Source organism: Eleutherodactylus coqui, chromosome 4, assembly GCF_035609145.1.
Source record: "Eleutherodactylus coqui strain aEleCoq1 chromosome 4, aEleCoq1.hap1, whole genome shotgun sequence".
NCBI lineage: Eukaryota > Metazoa > Chordata > Amphibia > Anura > Eleutherodactylidae > Eleutherodactylus > Eleutherodactylus coqui.
In genome coordinates, this window is record NC_089840.1 from 172,867,149 (window position 1) to 172,884,351 (window position 17,203).

Genomic DNA, 17,203 nt, shown 5'->3' on the forward strand with positions numbered 1-17,203 from the left:
TTGTGTACCTATTCGGAATACATACGACTTTTTGATCGCTTTTTCTGGGAGATAGGGGTGACTGAAAAAGTGCATTTCTGGCATTTTTTCCTTTTTTTTTTTTTTTCTTTTTCAGACGACGTTCACCGTGCCAGAGTAAATGTGCTACTTTGATAGATCAGACTTTTACGGATGCGGCAGATACCAAATGTGTATTTTTATTTTATGGTTTAATTTTTAAATTATAGATATGGCCAAAGGGGGGGTGATTTAAAGTTTATTATTATTTTTTTTTCTTTTGTCCCCCTGGGGGACTACAACATGCGATGCTTTGATCGCTCCTGCAGTATGACGTAATGCTACAGCATACCCTGACGCTTCAGGACATAAATCTGACGTCCTGGAGCGGGAAGGGGTTTAAAAGCACCCAAAATTGGGAAAAATGTAGAAATTGTTTTTTTTCACATTTTCAATTGCAAGATTTCAAATTATTTGCAAACATGCTGTACAATTTTTATAGTATAGATAAAATAGTATTGATAAGTTATATATTTCCTTTTTTTTTTTTTTTTTTTTTTTTTAGTTTATTCTGGATGCACATTGGATAAACTGTAGCTTTTTTTATTTTTTAACCATTTAGGAGACGTACAAATCTAACATTACAACATTTTGAGCAACACTTTGTTTTCCTGCACCAGGCCAAGAATGTAAAGGCTCATAGGTGTCAGAATGATAGATACAAAATTAAAGATTTAAAAACTACACCCCTTAATGTAATCACTGTGGGGTGCCACGAGTATTTTGATCCCACAGTTTCTTTCCAGGAGTTATGGCATTTTATTTTTTCTCCTCTAAATTGCATTATTTTTGCAAATAAAGGCAGTGTTTTTTTTTCTATAGTGCATATGAAAATGAGGATTTACACCCCAAATGGATACCCTGTTTGTCCTGTGTTCAGAAGAAACATACCCATTGTGGCCCTAATATTATGTACTGTATGCACAATGGGGCCCAACATGAAAGGAGCAGCCAGTGGCTTTCAGAACAGAAATTTAGCTTGAAGGCATTTCAGACCCTATAGCAAACTGGTAGAGCCCTTGAGGGGCCAAACCGATAGAGAACCCCCACAAATGATCCCATATTGAAAACAAGACCCCTTCATGAATTAATGTATATTTTGACTACAGAGTTTTTTGAATGCATCGAAGCAAAGCAGAAGGAAAAAAATTACGATTTTTTTTTTTTATGCAAATTGTGTCATTTTAAAAACAGGCTTTTTTGTACAGCACACATATGAATGGAGACTTGCACCCCAAAATGGATACCTCAATTTGTCCTGTGTTCAGAAACCTACCCATTGTGGCCCTAATCTTATGTCTGTATGCACAACGGGGCCCAAAATCAAAGGAGCAGCCGGTGGCGTTTTAGGCCCAATTGCTCACTTGTAGAATTCTTGAGTGTGCAAAACCATGGAGAACCCCACAAGTGATGCTATTTTTAAAACTAGACCTCTTTAAGAAATTAATCTAGGCTGTGCTGCGTATTTTGACCCCCCCCCCCCCCCCCCCCCCACACACACACACACACACCATTTTGAATGAATCTAAGCAAAGCAGAAGGAAAAAATTACGATTTTCATTTTTTTGGCTAGTGTCAATTTAAAAACATTTTTTTTTTTTTTTTTTGTACAATACACATATAAATGAGGGCTTGCGACCCAAAATGGATCCCCCTGTTTGTCCTGTCTTCAGAAACACATACAAATTGTGGCCCCCAATCTACTTGCTGGACACATGGTTAGGCCTATAATGCAGGGAACACACATTTGATTTCAGGGAACAACTGTATAGATTCCAGGCCCCATTGCTCAATTGTGCAGAAAAGACTCACTAAAAATACCTCCCACACGCCTTCTCCCTCCACCCCACCCCCCCTTCTTTTTGGCATTGCCTAAATCTTAAATAAAAGTAATAATGTGAACACTGTGGTATGTCCGACACTTTTTTTGGGGGGTATTTCTTGCTGAGGTGCGGCGGTTTCACACACAAGGCAGTTAACAAGCTGCCCCTGGAACTGCAGGAAGGCGAGCGTTCTGGGGCTTCTTGTAAATTACGTATTACAAGAATGCCAGGCTCACACGGCCGTATGTGGAATCCGGTTGCGGAGGCCCGCAGTGGATCCCAGCTGTGAGCCCAGCTGCGGCGCTGTGTACGGCTGCGTAATGTAGTGAACATAACTGCCTACTCACACAGGCGGTCATGCGCAGTACACCTTTTTTTTGTTTGTATTTCCCGCGCTGTCACTTGGCGATAACGCGGGTATCTGCAGCCTGTACACAATGTAATTACATATGGGCTGCGGGTATATCAGTAAACCGGGAGCACAATGGGCTCTATGTTGCGGATATCATGCTATTCTAATAAAGAAGAGGATTTTTAATGAATACTGCCTGGTTCTTCTCTTTTTCTGCATTGATGACCAACGGTGGACCCGGGGAGTCGGGACCCTTACTGGGCTACTGCATAGTGCCTTGCACCAGCGGTGTGACTGAACTTTTGGAGTGCTGCTGTAACTCTTTCTTCTTGTGGACAATGGTGGAAATACAAACATTCATGAAAAAACCCTGTACTCCACATGACTGATGGCGAGCCACCGCTGTCATACGCCATACAAGAAAATCAGATGCGCGGGGTTGCTGGCTGGGCTCACAACCAAAATCGTCTGCAGCCTCCTGCATGTGGAATCTGGTTCGCCCGTGTGAGCCCAGTCACAGAATGCAGCTTCTACCATTATAGAACGCTGTCTCCTCTGAAGGCCACACCAAACGGCTGCAGTAGCCGCCTTTGCATTAACCTGTCTGTACCTGATAAAAACAGAATCCCTTGCGGTAACGCATGTACATACAGCGTTACCCGGAGAGACTGATGAGATGTTGTCTTTTGAATGTCATAACTTTTAATCCGGTTCCCATATCTTTGACCCATGCTATATATTTCCCTTCCTCATGGATTCTTTATGAGAAAAAAAAACTGCTTACATTGCATGTCTTATCATGGAGGACTTATCCCCTTATCCCCCGGTATTTGGCTCTAGGAGAGACTATAGTTGCCTACAGGGGCACCATATGTCCCCCCCGTCCCCCCCCCCTTATCGAATTGTGTCCAAACTTAGTTTCTCCGAATGATGTAAATGTCTCGCTTTAACATGGATTTGATCTTTTGTAGACTGTGTAATGTTTCTGTCTGCCAGGATTACTTTGGAGAATGCTCGGAGCAGTGCCTGAAGGACAACGTGGTCATTGTGTATGAGCTCCTGGAAGAGATGCTGGATAATGGATTCCCTCTGGCAACGGAGTCTAATATTCTGAAGGAATTGATCAAGCCCCCTACAATTTTGAGATCTGTAGTGAATTCCCTCACAGGTCTGTCACAACCAGCATTTGGGATCTTTTAGCGGGCGGGGTCATTGTCCATCTTTCATAACCTATTACACATGTATTGTGCCTTTTAGAAAGCCTGAATAATACAAACCAAGTCTTGAATTGTGGGCATTACATATATTCTTTTTTAGTGGGATCTCCCACTTGGATAGTTGTGGCGCTGGCATTCCTACTTCTGAAGCCATAAATATGGGGGCTCTTTCACATCAGCACTTTGGGTTCTGTTTTCTTGTTCCATTATGGATGCAGGAAAGCGGATCACTCGTAGGACGGAACCAAACGGCATCCACTGACTGTAATTTGGTTAGTTCGGTTTCGGGGTGGCTGGCATTTTTCCATGCTGAGATAGCACTTAATGTAGCACTACTACTTCTTGTAGTATAGCAGAAATCGATGACAGAGGCCCCAAACAGAACTTTCAACGCTGATGTGTAGCATGGTCTACTCAGGGCTCAGGGCAGACCACAGGGGTTACTTATTCGCGATTCCCTGGATCCTGCACTCATTGCAAGATTGAGTCTAAATCACACCCAGACGCCATCTTGCATGCCCCAGAATTCTTTGCTGCCACCACTAACTGTTCTACTGCGAGGCAGGTCGGCCACTGAGGTTCTGCTCACTGACTGGATATGGGCCCTTCCAGCTCTTCTGCAGCCGGTGATCACCTGATTCTGGAGATATAGTTAGACTCCTGCTAAACCTCTCAGATAAACTAGAATTTAATTTTGAGTTTCTTCTTTGCTGTAATCCAGTGTTTCCTCTCAGAGCTGCTTGGTCTCGTTGTCTGTCAGTGATAGTGATAGTTTCATTGTTTTAATCTGAAAATGTGCTTTTACTGATTTGACTACAAGAAATAGACATAATCTGTGGTCAAGTGATTAGTCATGTAGACCTGAGAATGATGCACTATAGCCTCTTAAAACCAAAGAAAGTTATTTATTTTTATATAATTATTATATATATTTACATTTACATTTTTTTTTAATTTCCTGTTTGTCTATGTCTGCCAAGAGCCACAACCTTGTCACTTTTCCATCAAATAAGCAGCATGGGGGCTTGTTGTTTCTTTCTTTTGTTGGATGAAACTTTTTTTTTTTAAATGATATTTAATGTACCATAGCACTCGCTGAAAGATGTAAAAAAAAAAAAAATGTGGGGGGGAAATGTAAGAAATGCAACTTCCCAAATTATTATTTTTCAGGAGTGTAGGGATTTATCTTTACATAATTTTTGGTGCAGTGAAAATGACTTTGTTCTGCGGGTTAGTGTTTATTACAGTGATATCAAACTTATAATAAAAAACCAAAATACACACTATTATTACTGTCTAAAAAGTAGATAAACCATTCCTTTTCATCATGAAATTCTCTGAATTTCAAACATAGAGGACAATAGGGCTCTCGTGCGTGTAAGTTGCAATAAAATGGAATATGCTGCTTTTCTTTTTGCAACGTACAGAATAAATATACATGTGGAACAATGAAAATCATGTACTTTCATTGATGCCATTGCCTGCATATTATGTGCTCATACATTGCATCTGTAATACTCAATGCAAATACATTCATGTGAGCTTCTCCGTCTCCACCTTTTACTGCTTTTTATCTGATTTTTACATATAGGTTTTTAATGCTTCTTTGCTGCCTTCTTGTGTTAGTAGTTTCAATGCTTTACTTTTGCAGTTTATTGCCCCCTTTACTTCTTTATTGAGCCACATTGTTTTTTCCTATTCCTAACCCTTTTACTCCTGTAAGTTATGCTCATGATAAGTAATTAAGATGTTTTAAACATTTCCCACTTATTGTTTGTACTCTTCTTACTCTTGAGAACATTGTCCCAGTCAATAAGTTTATGGGCTTCTCTAATCTGATTGAACTTGGCCTTCCTGAAGTTTAGTATTTTCGTAGCTTCCCTATAAAACTCTTGAAGGCCAAGTTGAAGTATATTATGGTCACTATTTCCCAGGTGTCACCCAACCTGCACCTCTGTTATTCTGTTAGGTCTATTGGCTAATAAATCCAAAATGTCTGTCCCTATAGTCCAGTGTTTCCCTACTTCAGTCCTCAGGCCCAGTGTCCACGGGTAAAATGGAATTTTAAAATCCGCGCAAGTGTCCCGCATGTGTGATCAGCGCCCGTAGGGAATCATTGGGCACCCGCAGGTAATTAAATACCTGCATATGTCATTTTTCCCTGGCGTGCGGATAACACGCGCAGGAAAACACCCGCAGCATGCTCCATTTTTATGTGGATCTCCCGCACAGACTACTCCTGCAGGTTTCCATTGAAGCCAATGAAAGCCGTTTGGATTCGCGGCACATCTGTAGGTGTCACTGTGTCCGTATTGCGGACTGCAGGAAAGCAGGAGTTTAAAAAAAAAAAGACTGTGCCCGGCACGCCAGCCTGCGTCCGGAGCACATCCGCCGTGCAGAAGAAAGAGGATCTGGCCTGCACGGAGGAGAGCTCCGCAGCGTCCTGACACGTAAGTATAATCGATTTCTTGGCCCCATGTCTGCGGGCCAGGAGAAATCCGCTGCGGGATTCTGCACTGGGAATCTGTGCGGATCCGAATTTCCCCGTGGACATAAGGCCTCATGTAGCCCGAATAGGTCATGTGTTCAGGATTTCCTCAGTGTTGCACAGGTGATGTAATTATTGTCGGTGCCTCAGACATTGCCTCAGGTGTTCTTACCATAGGAGATCCTAAAAACATGACTTGTTGGTGGTCCCTGAGGACTGGAGTTGGGAAGCCCTGATCTAGTCGGGTCCTGTACAAGTTGGGTGAGGTAATTATCTTTAGTAATCAACACAAAGTTGTTACCTTTATGAGATCCGCAGGCTTCGGCTTCCCAGTTTATATCCGGATAGTTAAAGTCCCCCATGGAAATTGCCTCATTGTGATTCGCATTCAGTAATAGATTTTCAGTAGCTTATGTTATATTAGGTGGCCTGTAGAAAACCCCTGTGAGAATTTCATTGTTTTTCCCTCCATGTAATTCCACCCATAGAGACTCCACATGTTCATCTGCTCCTTTCCATAGATCTTCCCAAAGTGCAGGCTTTAAACAGGATTGTATACATATTGCGTATTTTAGCCTGTGAATACGCAGTGTATTCATCGGCTAAAATACGCTCGTGACTTGTGTGTTTCTGCCTGTTGGCAGTCTTTTTTTTACTTGGGTAATTACGTAGTGTATTTTTGCACACCCATTAATTTCAATGGTGTTCTATGGTGCATAATACACACCAAGATAGGACATGCCGCATATTCTTTTGACCGCAGCATCTAAATAGTTAACTGCCGGAATTGGAGCTAGGTCTAATTGCAGCATTTGCCAAATGCTGTTAAAATAGAGAATTCACGCTGTCAGGAGAGTCCGCTCCATACTGCACACCACACCCTTCACAACCTAAATTTGTTGGCAGCCATGAAGTGGTTGATAAAAGTTATGGATTGAGAGATAAATTGATATTTTATTTATAAGAATACTAGGAGTTAATACTGATAACCCAAGGACAACAGTGGTGCTGTTTACGGGGAGAAAAGCAGACTCTTAACTCTTATCTTTGGCATTGCAGGACGTGGGCAACTGTGCAGATGAGATGAACTGCAGTGCTTGTCACGGCCCAAAGACAAGAGGGCCACTTTTTTTTTTTTTTCTAGAAAATGGATGATTTTTATTTACTAAGCCTTATTTCACACGGGCGAGTGTGATATTGGGCCGTGAAACTCTACTAAAATGCGATTGCCCTGTGGATACGAGGCGTTTTTATGTTAAAACCGCCTCACATCACTTTAGGAAAGTAGCAATCTTCCACCGTGGCTTTTAACGGCAGCAGAAAACTGCACAGTGTTTCCCATTGTCTTTAATGGGAAACCTCGCATGCACCTCAGACGCCATGCAATGCTTTGCAAGCACTATTGAAAACAATGGGTGACGCGTTCTGAGTGAATGCCCAAAAAAAGTCATGACATGATTCCCCCCCCCCCCCCCCCCTTACTGCGAAAAAATCGCTCCTGTTTGACCCCATTCAAAAGAATGGGATTTATATTCGTGCACAAATCTTGTGCGCTTTTCTCAGCCGTGTGAATATAGCCTGATTCTAGAAACTCCTTCAAGGATGTCAAATCTGTCATCTCTTCATTTTATTTCTCATGTTTTAAAGGGAGTAGCAATATGGGGGAAACATTGCCAACTGGACAGCTGTCAAATATACCCTGGAGAAGAGCAGGAGTCAAATACACCAACAACGAGGCCTATTTTGATGTAATCGAAGAAGTGGATGCAATCATAGATAAATCAGGTAATGTGATATTTTTCACACAAACCTCTGTCCACATTTCTGAGAATTGCGCTTTACGCAGGAAAATCCAGACATTTAGGGCCCATTAAGACGGTCTTCTTTTGTGTGTGTGGTTTTTTTCCTGTCCGAGTGCTGTCTATGTAGCTCACGGACAACACTCAGACCCATTATAGTTTTTTTAAGCTATTCCCATGACCAATGGTCTGCGTGTTTAAAAAAAAAAAAAAAAACAAAGCAAAAAAACAACAACCTTGCAGCATGTCCTATTCTTGGCCGATTCATGGAGCAGAATCTGACAGATAATGTCCACTGCCAGTGGATATTGGGCAGCACACAGATGTGTGTCCAAGTGCTGTCTGATCTGAGGGAGTCCTGGAAGCATGAGTGCAATTTTCCCTCAGCTCTCTGAATTCTGCCCTAATTTGCCACAGATGGTACTACAACATGCTACCTAAAATATTTATTTTACTGTGAATCACTTTTTTTTTTTTTTTTTTTAATTCTTTATATAAAACTTTTCTTTTAAATGAGATAAGAATCACAGTAGTAGGTCAACACGGTTAACAGCAATTCAAGATGAGCAATAAATGCAGATTGTGGCAAACTCTGACCTAGAAGTGAAAGAAGGTAAAAGCCTCTTTTGAAGAGTCGTCAGTCTGTAATTATACCATTCACATTTACTTATATGACTTTAAATATGCCAAGAAGCAAAGCAAAGTGGCATAATGACGTAAGGATTCAAGTTAACTGAGAATGGCACTAATCAAACAACATGAACATATGAAAAAAAAGGAAAAGTACATCACAAATAGGGGGTGTAGAGTAGAACTAGGAGAGGAATGAGGAAGGACCGAAGTCTCAATGAGCACCCACTCCCCTAATTTCGCCACTCCCTTTTTCTTTCCACCTCCTCCCACCCACCCAGATCGTATCTTTAGATGGAAGCTTAGATTACTCAGATTCTTGTGTATCTGGAAAACTAGCCCAGGAGGCTGGGTATGGTACCATGAATGATATTTATCATTTAGGGAGGTTGTGAGTTCCTACATCCACTAAACTTCTTCCACCTTGTGCAACCGGTGAGTCATGGAAGATGGCGAGGAGGACTGTTTAAGACACAATACACTTTAGAGGACAGCCACGCACACACTTATGTTGTAGATTTATATAGCACTTGTCTGTAGTACTTCTGCTCCTTCTCTATTAGGACAGAGGTGGTGGTGGACGGGGATTCCTACTATCCCCTGCCATGCATGATAGTTGTGGCTTTCCTACTAGTTGCATGGGGGCAACACAAGAGAGGCTGCTAGGTGCCTATGGCGGATAAAGGAGTAAAGCCTGCAGCGGAATGAGTAGCCTCAGGGCTGGAGGAGGTATCTGCCGGCAATTGGCGTGGCGGCGCCACATTGAGCTCAGTTGCCTGTGACAGCGGGGAGTAGCGCAGGAACCTTGAGATACAGCTATCTGCAGTAGCGGAGGCTGATTTCCCTGTGCCCTGCCTGTATCCCCATTGCTGTCTTACCACTGGAGAATGCTGTGGTGAGTGCCAGCTGTGGTGTGATAGTGGAGACGTTCAGTGCCATGCTTAGGCCAAGTCCCCCCTACCCCCTCTATTGTGAATTACTTCTAAGCCTATTGTCATTTAGTTCCTTTCAGAATTTCCCTTATTCTTGTCTTCATACTTGCACCTCCCGTTGACCTTTATTCAGCTGCTATATGCTATTAAAAGAAAAAAAAAAAAAAGTATTTTGCAGCATTCAGTAGAGCAGAATGTAATGCTTTTTGGCAACTTGAGACACACCCGTACATCTTCGCTGAGTGCCAGTCGTTAGCATTCAAAATGCAGCCTTGATGGAGAAGAGAAAAGTTGTAACTGAAAGGGGTTGTCTCGTGAAATCAAGTGGGGTTATACACTTCTGTATGGCCATATTAATGCACTTTGTAATGTACATCGTGCATTAAATATTGGCCATACAGAAGTTATACATTTACCCACTCCGGTGCTGGCGTCCCCGTTTCCATGGCGCCGACCAAAGCCGCCTTCTGCCTGGATTAGACGCGCTTGCGCTGAAGGGGCCACTCCGGCGTGCTCGCGCCGCACAGGTCTTCTGCGATGCGCAGAAGATTCACACACTGCACAGTACTTTCAGATATCGTGCATTATTTCTCAGACGTCAGCTGGATGCATAATAAACCCAGCACTGAAGTGTAAGCTCTTCTCTCTCCAGTCTGTTTTATAAGCCAGGCTTCTCTTTGTGTCTAACCACTACATTGATGCCTCCATCTTGTGCCAGTGACTGCATTGGTTGCCCGTCTTTATGTATTGCTGCAAGGAGCAAGACTTAAGTTTTTATAATGCTTTATAGAGAGTAAGACACTGTAGAAGCTTTAGCAATAAGAATTTATTAAAACCAAATGATGATCAAGCATAGTGGTGAATAATTGTCCTACGTTTGTAAACTATTGGATCTATATACAAAGAATAATATCTATATACAAATGAGAATATCTATATAAAAAGAATAAAGGTTGTAGACGTCACATCACAAAGTATAAAGATAGCAAGTTACATTATTACCTAAATGATTACAGATCGCATATTACCATCACCAACAGTTCCCTCACTTCTAGGGGTTCAACAGATGACCTCCTCATACTGTCTCTGAAGCGTCCATACTAAGGCCTCATGTCCACGGGCAAAAGAAGAATTAAAATCCGCAGAGGATTTTAACTCTTCTCCTGCACGCAGATCTGCACCCCATAGGGATGCATTGACCACCCGCAGGTAGATAAATACCCGCGGATGGTCAATAAAAGGGATTTTTTTTAAAAATGGAGCATGAAAAAATCTGGACTATGCTCCATTTTCGTGCGGGTCTCCCGCGGGGACGGCTCCCGCGGCCTTCTATTGAAGCCTATGGAAGCCGTCCGGATCCGCGGGAGACCTAAAATAGGAATTTAAAAGAATTAACTCACCCGCAGCGGACCGGGAAGGTCTTCTCTTCCTCATGGCCGGATCTTTCTTGCTTCAGCTCGGCGGATGTGTCCGGCGCATGCGCGGCACGTCGGCAACGTGCCGCCGGCGTGACGAGTTCATCCGCTGGCCGAGAGGAAGAGAAGACCTTCCCGGCCCGCTGCGGGTGAGTTAATTCTTTTAAATTCCTATTTTCAGCGCTCATGTCCGCGGGGCAGGAGGGACCCGCTGCAGATTCTCCATGGAGAATCCGTAGCGGGCCTGATTTTCCCCATGGACATGAGGCCTAAGAGTTTCTCATCCTTCCATCAGAGATTCCAAGACTTCTCCTAGCTTCCAAAAGCTACAACTCCCCTTAACCTGAGAAGATGGGATCTTTTTATATTCTATCGCAGCTGACCAAGTCCTCTTTCCAACAGGTTACCATATATCTGCATACCAAAGCCTTCTAAACCAAAAAGTACCAGAACATTCCTGTGTGAAGTGGACATCAAACAGTTGCATATGGTCATCAATATTGACTCCACTTGTCTGGATACAAACTTAATTACACCTCTTCCTAAACCAGGATGTAATCTTAGATATGCATCATGTTGAGTTCACCCTTGTGTCCAAGTCAATTGAATTTGCATATCAAAAGAGGGGACATCTCTTCTGATTTGCACATAGAACTGGTTTAGCCACTTACTCAGTATATTCTGGTCAAAGGCTCAAAATGGCTGAATGAAATCTAAATCATACATTTAGTATTTTCCTAACACCGTCCGTCCGATTATAGGATACAATTTAAACTTCGCACACTCAGCCACGCGGCTCTCCACCATGCTGCACCTCCCTATATCCCTTCCCTCATCTCTATCACCCTACCTGTTGCTAACTATATCAGATTTCAGGTTTGTTCACATCCGTGTCGGAGGTTCCATTGGGAACATCTGTCGCTGATTTCTGCTAGAAAACACGATGAAATGGTGCAATAAGCCCTAAAAACATGTCTTTTGTAGGGAGGCCTACCATATTCCTTAATCGAGCTCTTCTCAGTTTATCCCTCTACTGTTCTCCTTCAGAACCAGATTGCGTCATTAATCAGCATTCCCCACCATCCATGCACCCTGATGCACTTCATCTCAGTATGTAGACTGATATCGGCTGGTGACATAAAGCGACGTGAGCTGGTAGGCTACCCTATTTAGAAAAAGATGGCTGGACCATTGTACAGAACAAGCAGTTTTCCCTCTTGTGTCACTTGAGTTTTCCCATAGTTGGAGTATCTCTTGTGAGCAGGGCCCTCACGCCTGTTCAAAATGTTTTAGTTTAATACTGTATACAATGTCTCATTTTGTCTCTTCATGTAGCATCTGATTTGTAAATTGCTGTGGAATATGCTGTCCCTAGATAAAGATTATGGGGGGGCTTTTGAGGCCAGCATTTTGAACACCAGCCTGGAAACTATTTTCCCAGATTTTGCCTCTTCATATATATGCTGCATCTTGGCACGTACACTGAAACGTACGGCAGGGATGACCTGGCATACATTTCTGGTCTAATGTTGCACCCGCTTCCAGTGTAAATTTTATATATGAATGTGACAGCCTGGGGTGGCCACACCCCCTTTCATCAAGCCGTTTTGTGAAACAAAAGTCTGAAGGTCAACTTAAAAAGCCAAAAGTTGCAAATTTTGCACAAATCCCCACTTGAGCAAAAACTTGTGACTCGAACACCCAAAACTGGCATGAAAGCTTTGTATGAAGTCTCCTATTGTGTGTTTTACCATAACCATTTCTACTGAACTGCAACCCAGGCTACCTTTTGTCCACAGTAAGTTACTGTATATAAGTGTGTGTACGCATTTTCCTCTTCAAATCTTGGCCTGGATATATGAACTTTACTTATTCACAATGTGCACATTATAAACAGCGGCCAATAGTAAACTGCATAATGACCATGTATTCTAGATCCTCGTTAACCTTACTTCTTCTCCCTGATAGGTTCCACTGTGTTTGCAGAGATTCAAGGAGTCATTGATGCCTGTGTTAAGATGACTGGGATGCCCGATCTTACGCTGTCCTTCTTGGTAAAAATAAATGAGAAAGTTGCTAACTCTTAAGTTGTCAAGATAACGTCTGCTGTCAGCTGGTCATATACATACAAACAGTAGGAAATAGTAGGCTATTGCACCAGTGTTCGAATGTTGTTGAGTCCAGCTGTTGTGACCAGGGTGCTAAGTAGACCTGACGAGTACCCAATGGCATGTTTCTTTCCTAGAACTGCTGCCACTTTATTGTAGCAATCAGCATGGGCTACAGAAGTTGGTCCTTGTGACGTGGCAGCAGTGTCCATGCGGAGACAACCACCTTAAACCTAGGTCTCCTTACCAGAATGTTGATAATGAGGAATGTGTACACGGGTTGGCTCTGCAGAAAATTGTCCCTTTACTCCTGCAATACAAAAACGCATTACAAAGAGTAGACTGCTGGGAGAGGAAACTGCTAGAATGTAGAAACTCTTCATGTTTTAGAATTCTTTGAGACCACTATCGCACATCGTGGAAAAATTTGATACAGATTTCGACCACGGAATTCACTTATTGCATCTAAATGAATGAGTCCCATGGTGAAAACTGCTGTGAATTTAGGCGTGCTATCGTTTATTGTTTTTTTTTTTTTGTTAATTCATTATGAATTTTTGTATTTTCAAAACGTCCTGGTTATCACTATTAAATCGTGACGAGATATTAACAAACCATAACAGAAAGTCATAAACAGTTCACATTGACTGGTCTAATACACAATACAACGGAACAAACATAGTACACCCCAGTAGGTGGGATTAGTTAGTTGGTAAGTGGGGTATCGCGAGGATGGTATGCTCCTTATGCAGGGAACGACATTTCCGCTCCTTAAGAGAAGGGAAGAGGGACCCCGTTAAAAAGGAGATCCCCCAAACCACTTCATCAAATATCTCCCGCCAGTAGATAACTCCACCATGCCCATAAACCATAACTATTCCCTTGTAAGAGAAAATTATCCTCCTTTAGATAAACAACTAGGAGGAAAACCGGAGAGAAAAAAAGGGGCGTGGCAGGGGGGATATGAGGGCGGTCAGGTGTTAAGCGTTTAATTTCATCAAGATGGCTAAGAACAAATCCTTATCCCCTTAGTGACGGAGCTTTTTTGCTTCTTTCCATTTTCTTTTTTTTTTCTCCTCCCTTTTTAAAAAAAAAAATTGTAACTCCTTTTATTTATCCATCAACGTCGCTGTATGAGGGCTTGTTTTTTGCGGGACGAGTTGCAGTTTTTTTCAATGGTACTACTTATTGTACCATATAATGTACTCAAAAACTTAGATTTTTTTTTTAAGTGCATCCTGTTTCTACCGCACAAAAACTGCAACAAAAATGACCTTGAACCTACTTCTTGAATTTTTTTTCTTTTAAAGATATTTAATTTTTTAAAATTAGTTTCTGTTCCCATTTTCTGCGCACAATAACTTTTTTTTTTTTTTTTTCTGTCTATACAGTTGTGTGAAGGCTCATTTTGTGCTGTACATCCTGTCGTTTCCGTTGGCAGCATTTTTGAATACAAACTACTTTTTGATCGCTTTTTACTACATTTTTTTCTTGAAGATAGGGTGACCAAAAAGTGCATTTTTTTTCCTTTTTTTTTTTTTTTTTCAGACGCCGTTCACTGTACGTGGTAAATAATGCATTGCTTTGATAAATCAGACTTTTACGGACGTAGCGATACCAAGTATGTGTTTTTGCGTCACATTTAGAATCTTTTATTGCAAATATGGCAAAAGGGTTGTAAAAAGTTTTTTTAAAAAAAAGAAAAAAAAGGTTTTTTAAATAATTAGTAAAACTTTGTTTTTATCTTTACACTTTCTTTTAGTCCCCAGGGGGGACCACAACCAGCGATGCATTGATTGCTCTTGCAGTATGATGTAATGCCATATGATGCAGTATGATGTAAAGCGTACGGGACCCCCAAACGTCGTTTGGGGGATTTAAATACAGCTGTCAGAATTGACAGCGGCATTTAAAGGGTTAATAGCCGCGAGCGGCCCCCGCGGCTGATAGCTGTTTATTACAGCTGACACCCAGTGGCAATAGTTGCAACGCTGTATGGAGGGAGATGACAACGCTTTCTCCCTCCATACATGTCCTGCAATGGCAAGACGTAAAAACACTATTGGGCCATCACTAAGGGGCTAAGGGAATTAACAAAATCTGTCTGATTCCAAGAACATAATTTAGAACTCTTGCGTACTTGGGAATCGTTGATGTTGTGGAATTCCATGTAATCTTAGAATTTGATCCGGTAATGCAGTGTTTTTATAAATTTATCTTTTGTACCTTTTAGCAATTGCAGCCAGGTCCTCGATCTCCATGGTCTCCCCGATTTATGTTAAACCATATCCAAATGGAAGGAGACAGTTTTTCGCCATAACTTAGGGATACATGCTCTTGCTGCATTCACGAGATGGCTCACGGCCGAGCATTTGTATGCGGCTAAAGGCATGTCACTGAGGTGCAGCAGGAACAGCTCAGGCGACAGGAGTACAACGTTAAGATGGAAGTGACTTGCTATAGATTTATTTTCCACTGTGTATTTTTTTTCCCACTGTAAGGGAATGGGATTTGTTAAAACCCCATTTGTTTGTATTGTACCGTACAATACTGCAGAATTTCAATGGTTTCTCGCAATGTGTGAAATCGCTCTAATGGAAATAATTAAACAGAAAACTTGCTAAATTGTTACACTATGTATTCAATATTAGAATAAACGCTCTTGCTGCTCTTTTATTCATATAAAATGAGAGCCACATTCAGCTTTGATTGCTCATACTGACCGCCGGCAGTCTCCCGAGCTGCTGCAGGCTGTTGCTCCCTCAACGCCGACACAGAGCATTGCTTTCTGGATGTGAGGCTTGAATGCTCCGCCTACAGCAAGTTAAGCTCTGATTTGGTTAATTCAGCGCGGCGTCAGCCATTGAAAGCCGGCGCTGGGTTAACCAATCACAGCCATTCAATGATGTCATTAAATGGCTGTGATTGGTTAACCCAGTGCCGGCTTTCATTGGCTGATGCGCCGCTGAGTTAACCAATCAGAGCTTCCAGAAAGCAATGCCCTGTGTCAGCATGGAGAAGGGAGCGACAGCCTGCAGCAGCACCGCAGACCATCGCGAGGACGCAACGCCAGTGACAGGCATAGATTCCCCACCCCCCTCCCCCCAACCCTGAGCCTCAGCTTGCGAGTTTTTTTACATGTAAGCAGGCTCTTATCCCGAGTCTTTGCTCGTAAATTGGAGCAAAAATTCAGGAGAGATCCTGCTCACAAGTCAAAAAACAGGCACTTGCATCCCGAGGTACCACTGTATATATCTCCCATACATTAAAAAAAGGGATCTATTTCAGTGCAAGTTTTGTGCATTTTGCAACACTAAAAACTCACCCATGTAAATGCACCCTAAAGGCTTATTTACACGTGACTATTATAATTCTGGTTGCTCAGGCTCCCGCAGGGTTTTAAACAATATTTGCCCAGTGTAAAAGCATGCAGAAACTGAATGACTGGCTGAGAATCATCCTGTCCTTCAGTTTTATGCTCTTTAAAATCCTGAACAACAATCGTTCAGTGTAAACAGCGGACGCTAAGTACTGAACCACAGCTGCTTACAGTGAATGGAGAGGGGCGGGGTAGAGTAGGGAGAGAACTCTCCTCCAGCTGCCCTGTCTCCCTGCTGGCCGCGCTATCAGCAATCCAGCAATACTCGCTCCGTGTAAATGGGCCTTGACACGTAGAACAGAAGATCTGCAGCTAAAGGCCCACACAGCTGCATTGTTGTCGCATGGGCTGCTGGCTGAATAGTATGTAATCTCCCGGCACCCTCTGAGAACACAACGCGCGGTCTCTTGAGAGATACTTTATCACTCTGCGGCTTAACAATGGATTTTAAGCTCACTTTAAAATCTTCGTTTAGACGAAAAGTGCATGATGGTAGCGTTGACATGCAACGATTATCGCTCATCTGCGGCCATTTGAACAAATTTTGAGTGATAATCGTTGTGTGTAAATGGGCCTTAAGATACAAAAGCCGTATTTGGAGGAAATCCATAATAAAGCTGCCTTCCATAATGTCAATCGGGTAGGAAATTTTTGTACTATGGAGAGATAAAGTCTAATAGTGTTCCTTTTCTTACAGAATCCTAGGCTTCTGGATGATGTCAGCTTCCACCCATGTGTCCGATTCAAGCGCTGGGAGTCGGAAAGAGTTTTATCCTTTATTCCCCCTGATGGTAACTTCCGCTTGATGTCATATCGTGTGAGCTCCCAGAAGTAGGTATCTAAACTGAGAAACTGTGTTGGAAGCTGTTAAAGCAAACCTCTGGGTCCATAGACCTTTATAGGTTTATTATAGGATGGAAAAAAGCCTCCTTTGTGTTATCCTGCGAGAAACTGGTTAGCTGCTTGACCATATATTATAGACTCTGTCACTGTCTCTTTGCAG

General features: G+C 42.4%; 1 protein-coding gene across 1 annotated transcript in view; it reads left to right on the plus strand.

Annotated features, from left to right (window-relative positions):
- The window catches only part of AP3M1 (adaptor related protein complex 3 subunit mu 1), a 33,245-nt gene that overhangs the window by 416 nt on the left and 15,626 nt on the right, over positions 1–17,203 (plus strand). The window contains exons 2-5 of the mRNA XM_066601608.1: positions 3,204–3,400; positions 7,585–7,722; positions 12,682–12,767; positions 16,898–17,031. Coding sequence (XP_066457705.1) covers positions 3,204–3,400; positions 7,585–7,722; positions 12,682–12,767; positions 16,898–17,031 — 555 coding nt within the window. The remainder of the gene's footprint in view (positions 1–3,203; positions 3,401–7,584; positions 7,723–12,681; positions 12,768–16,897; positions 17,032–17,203) is intronic.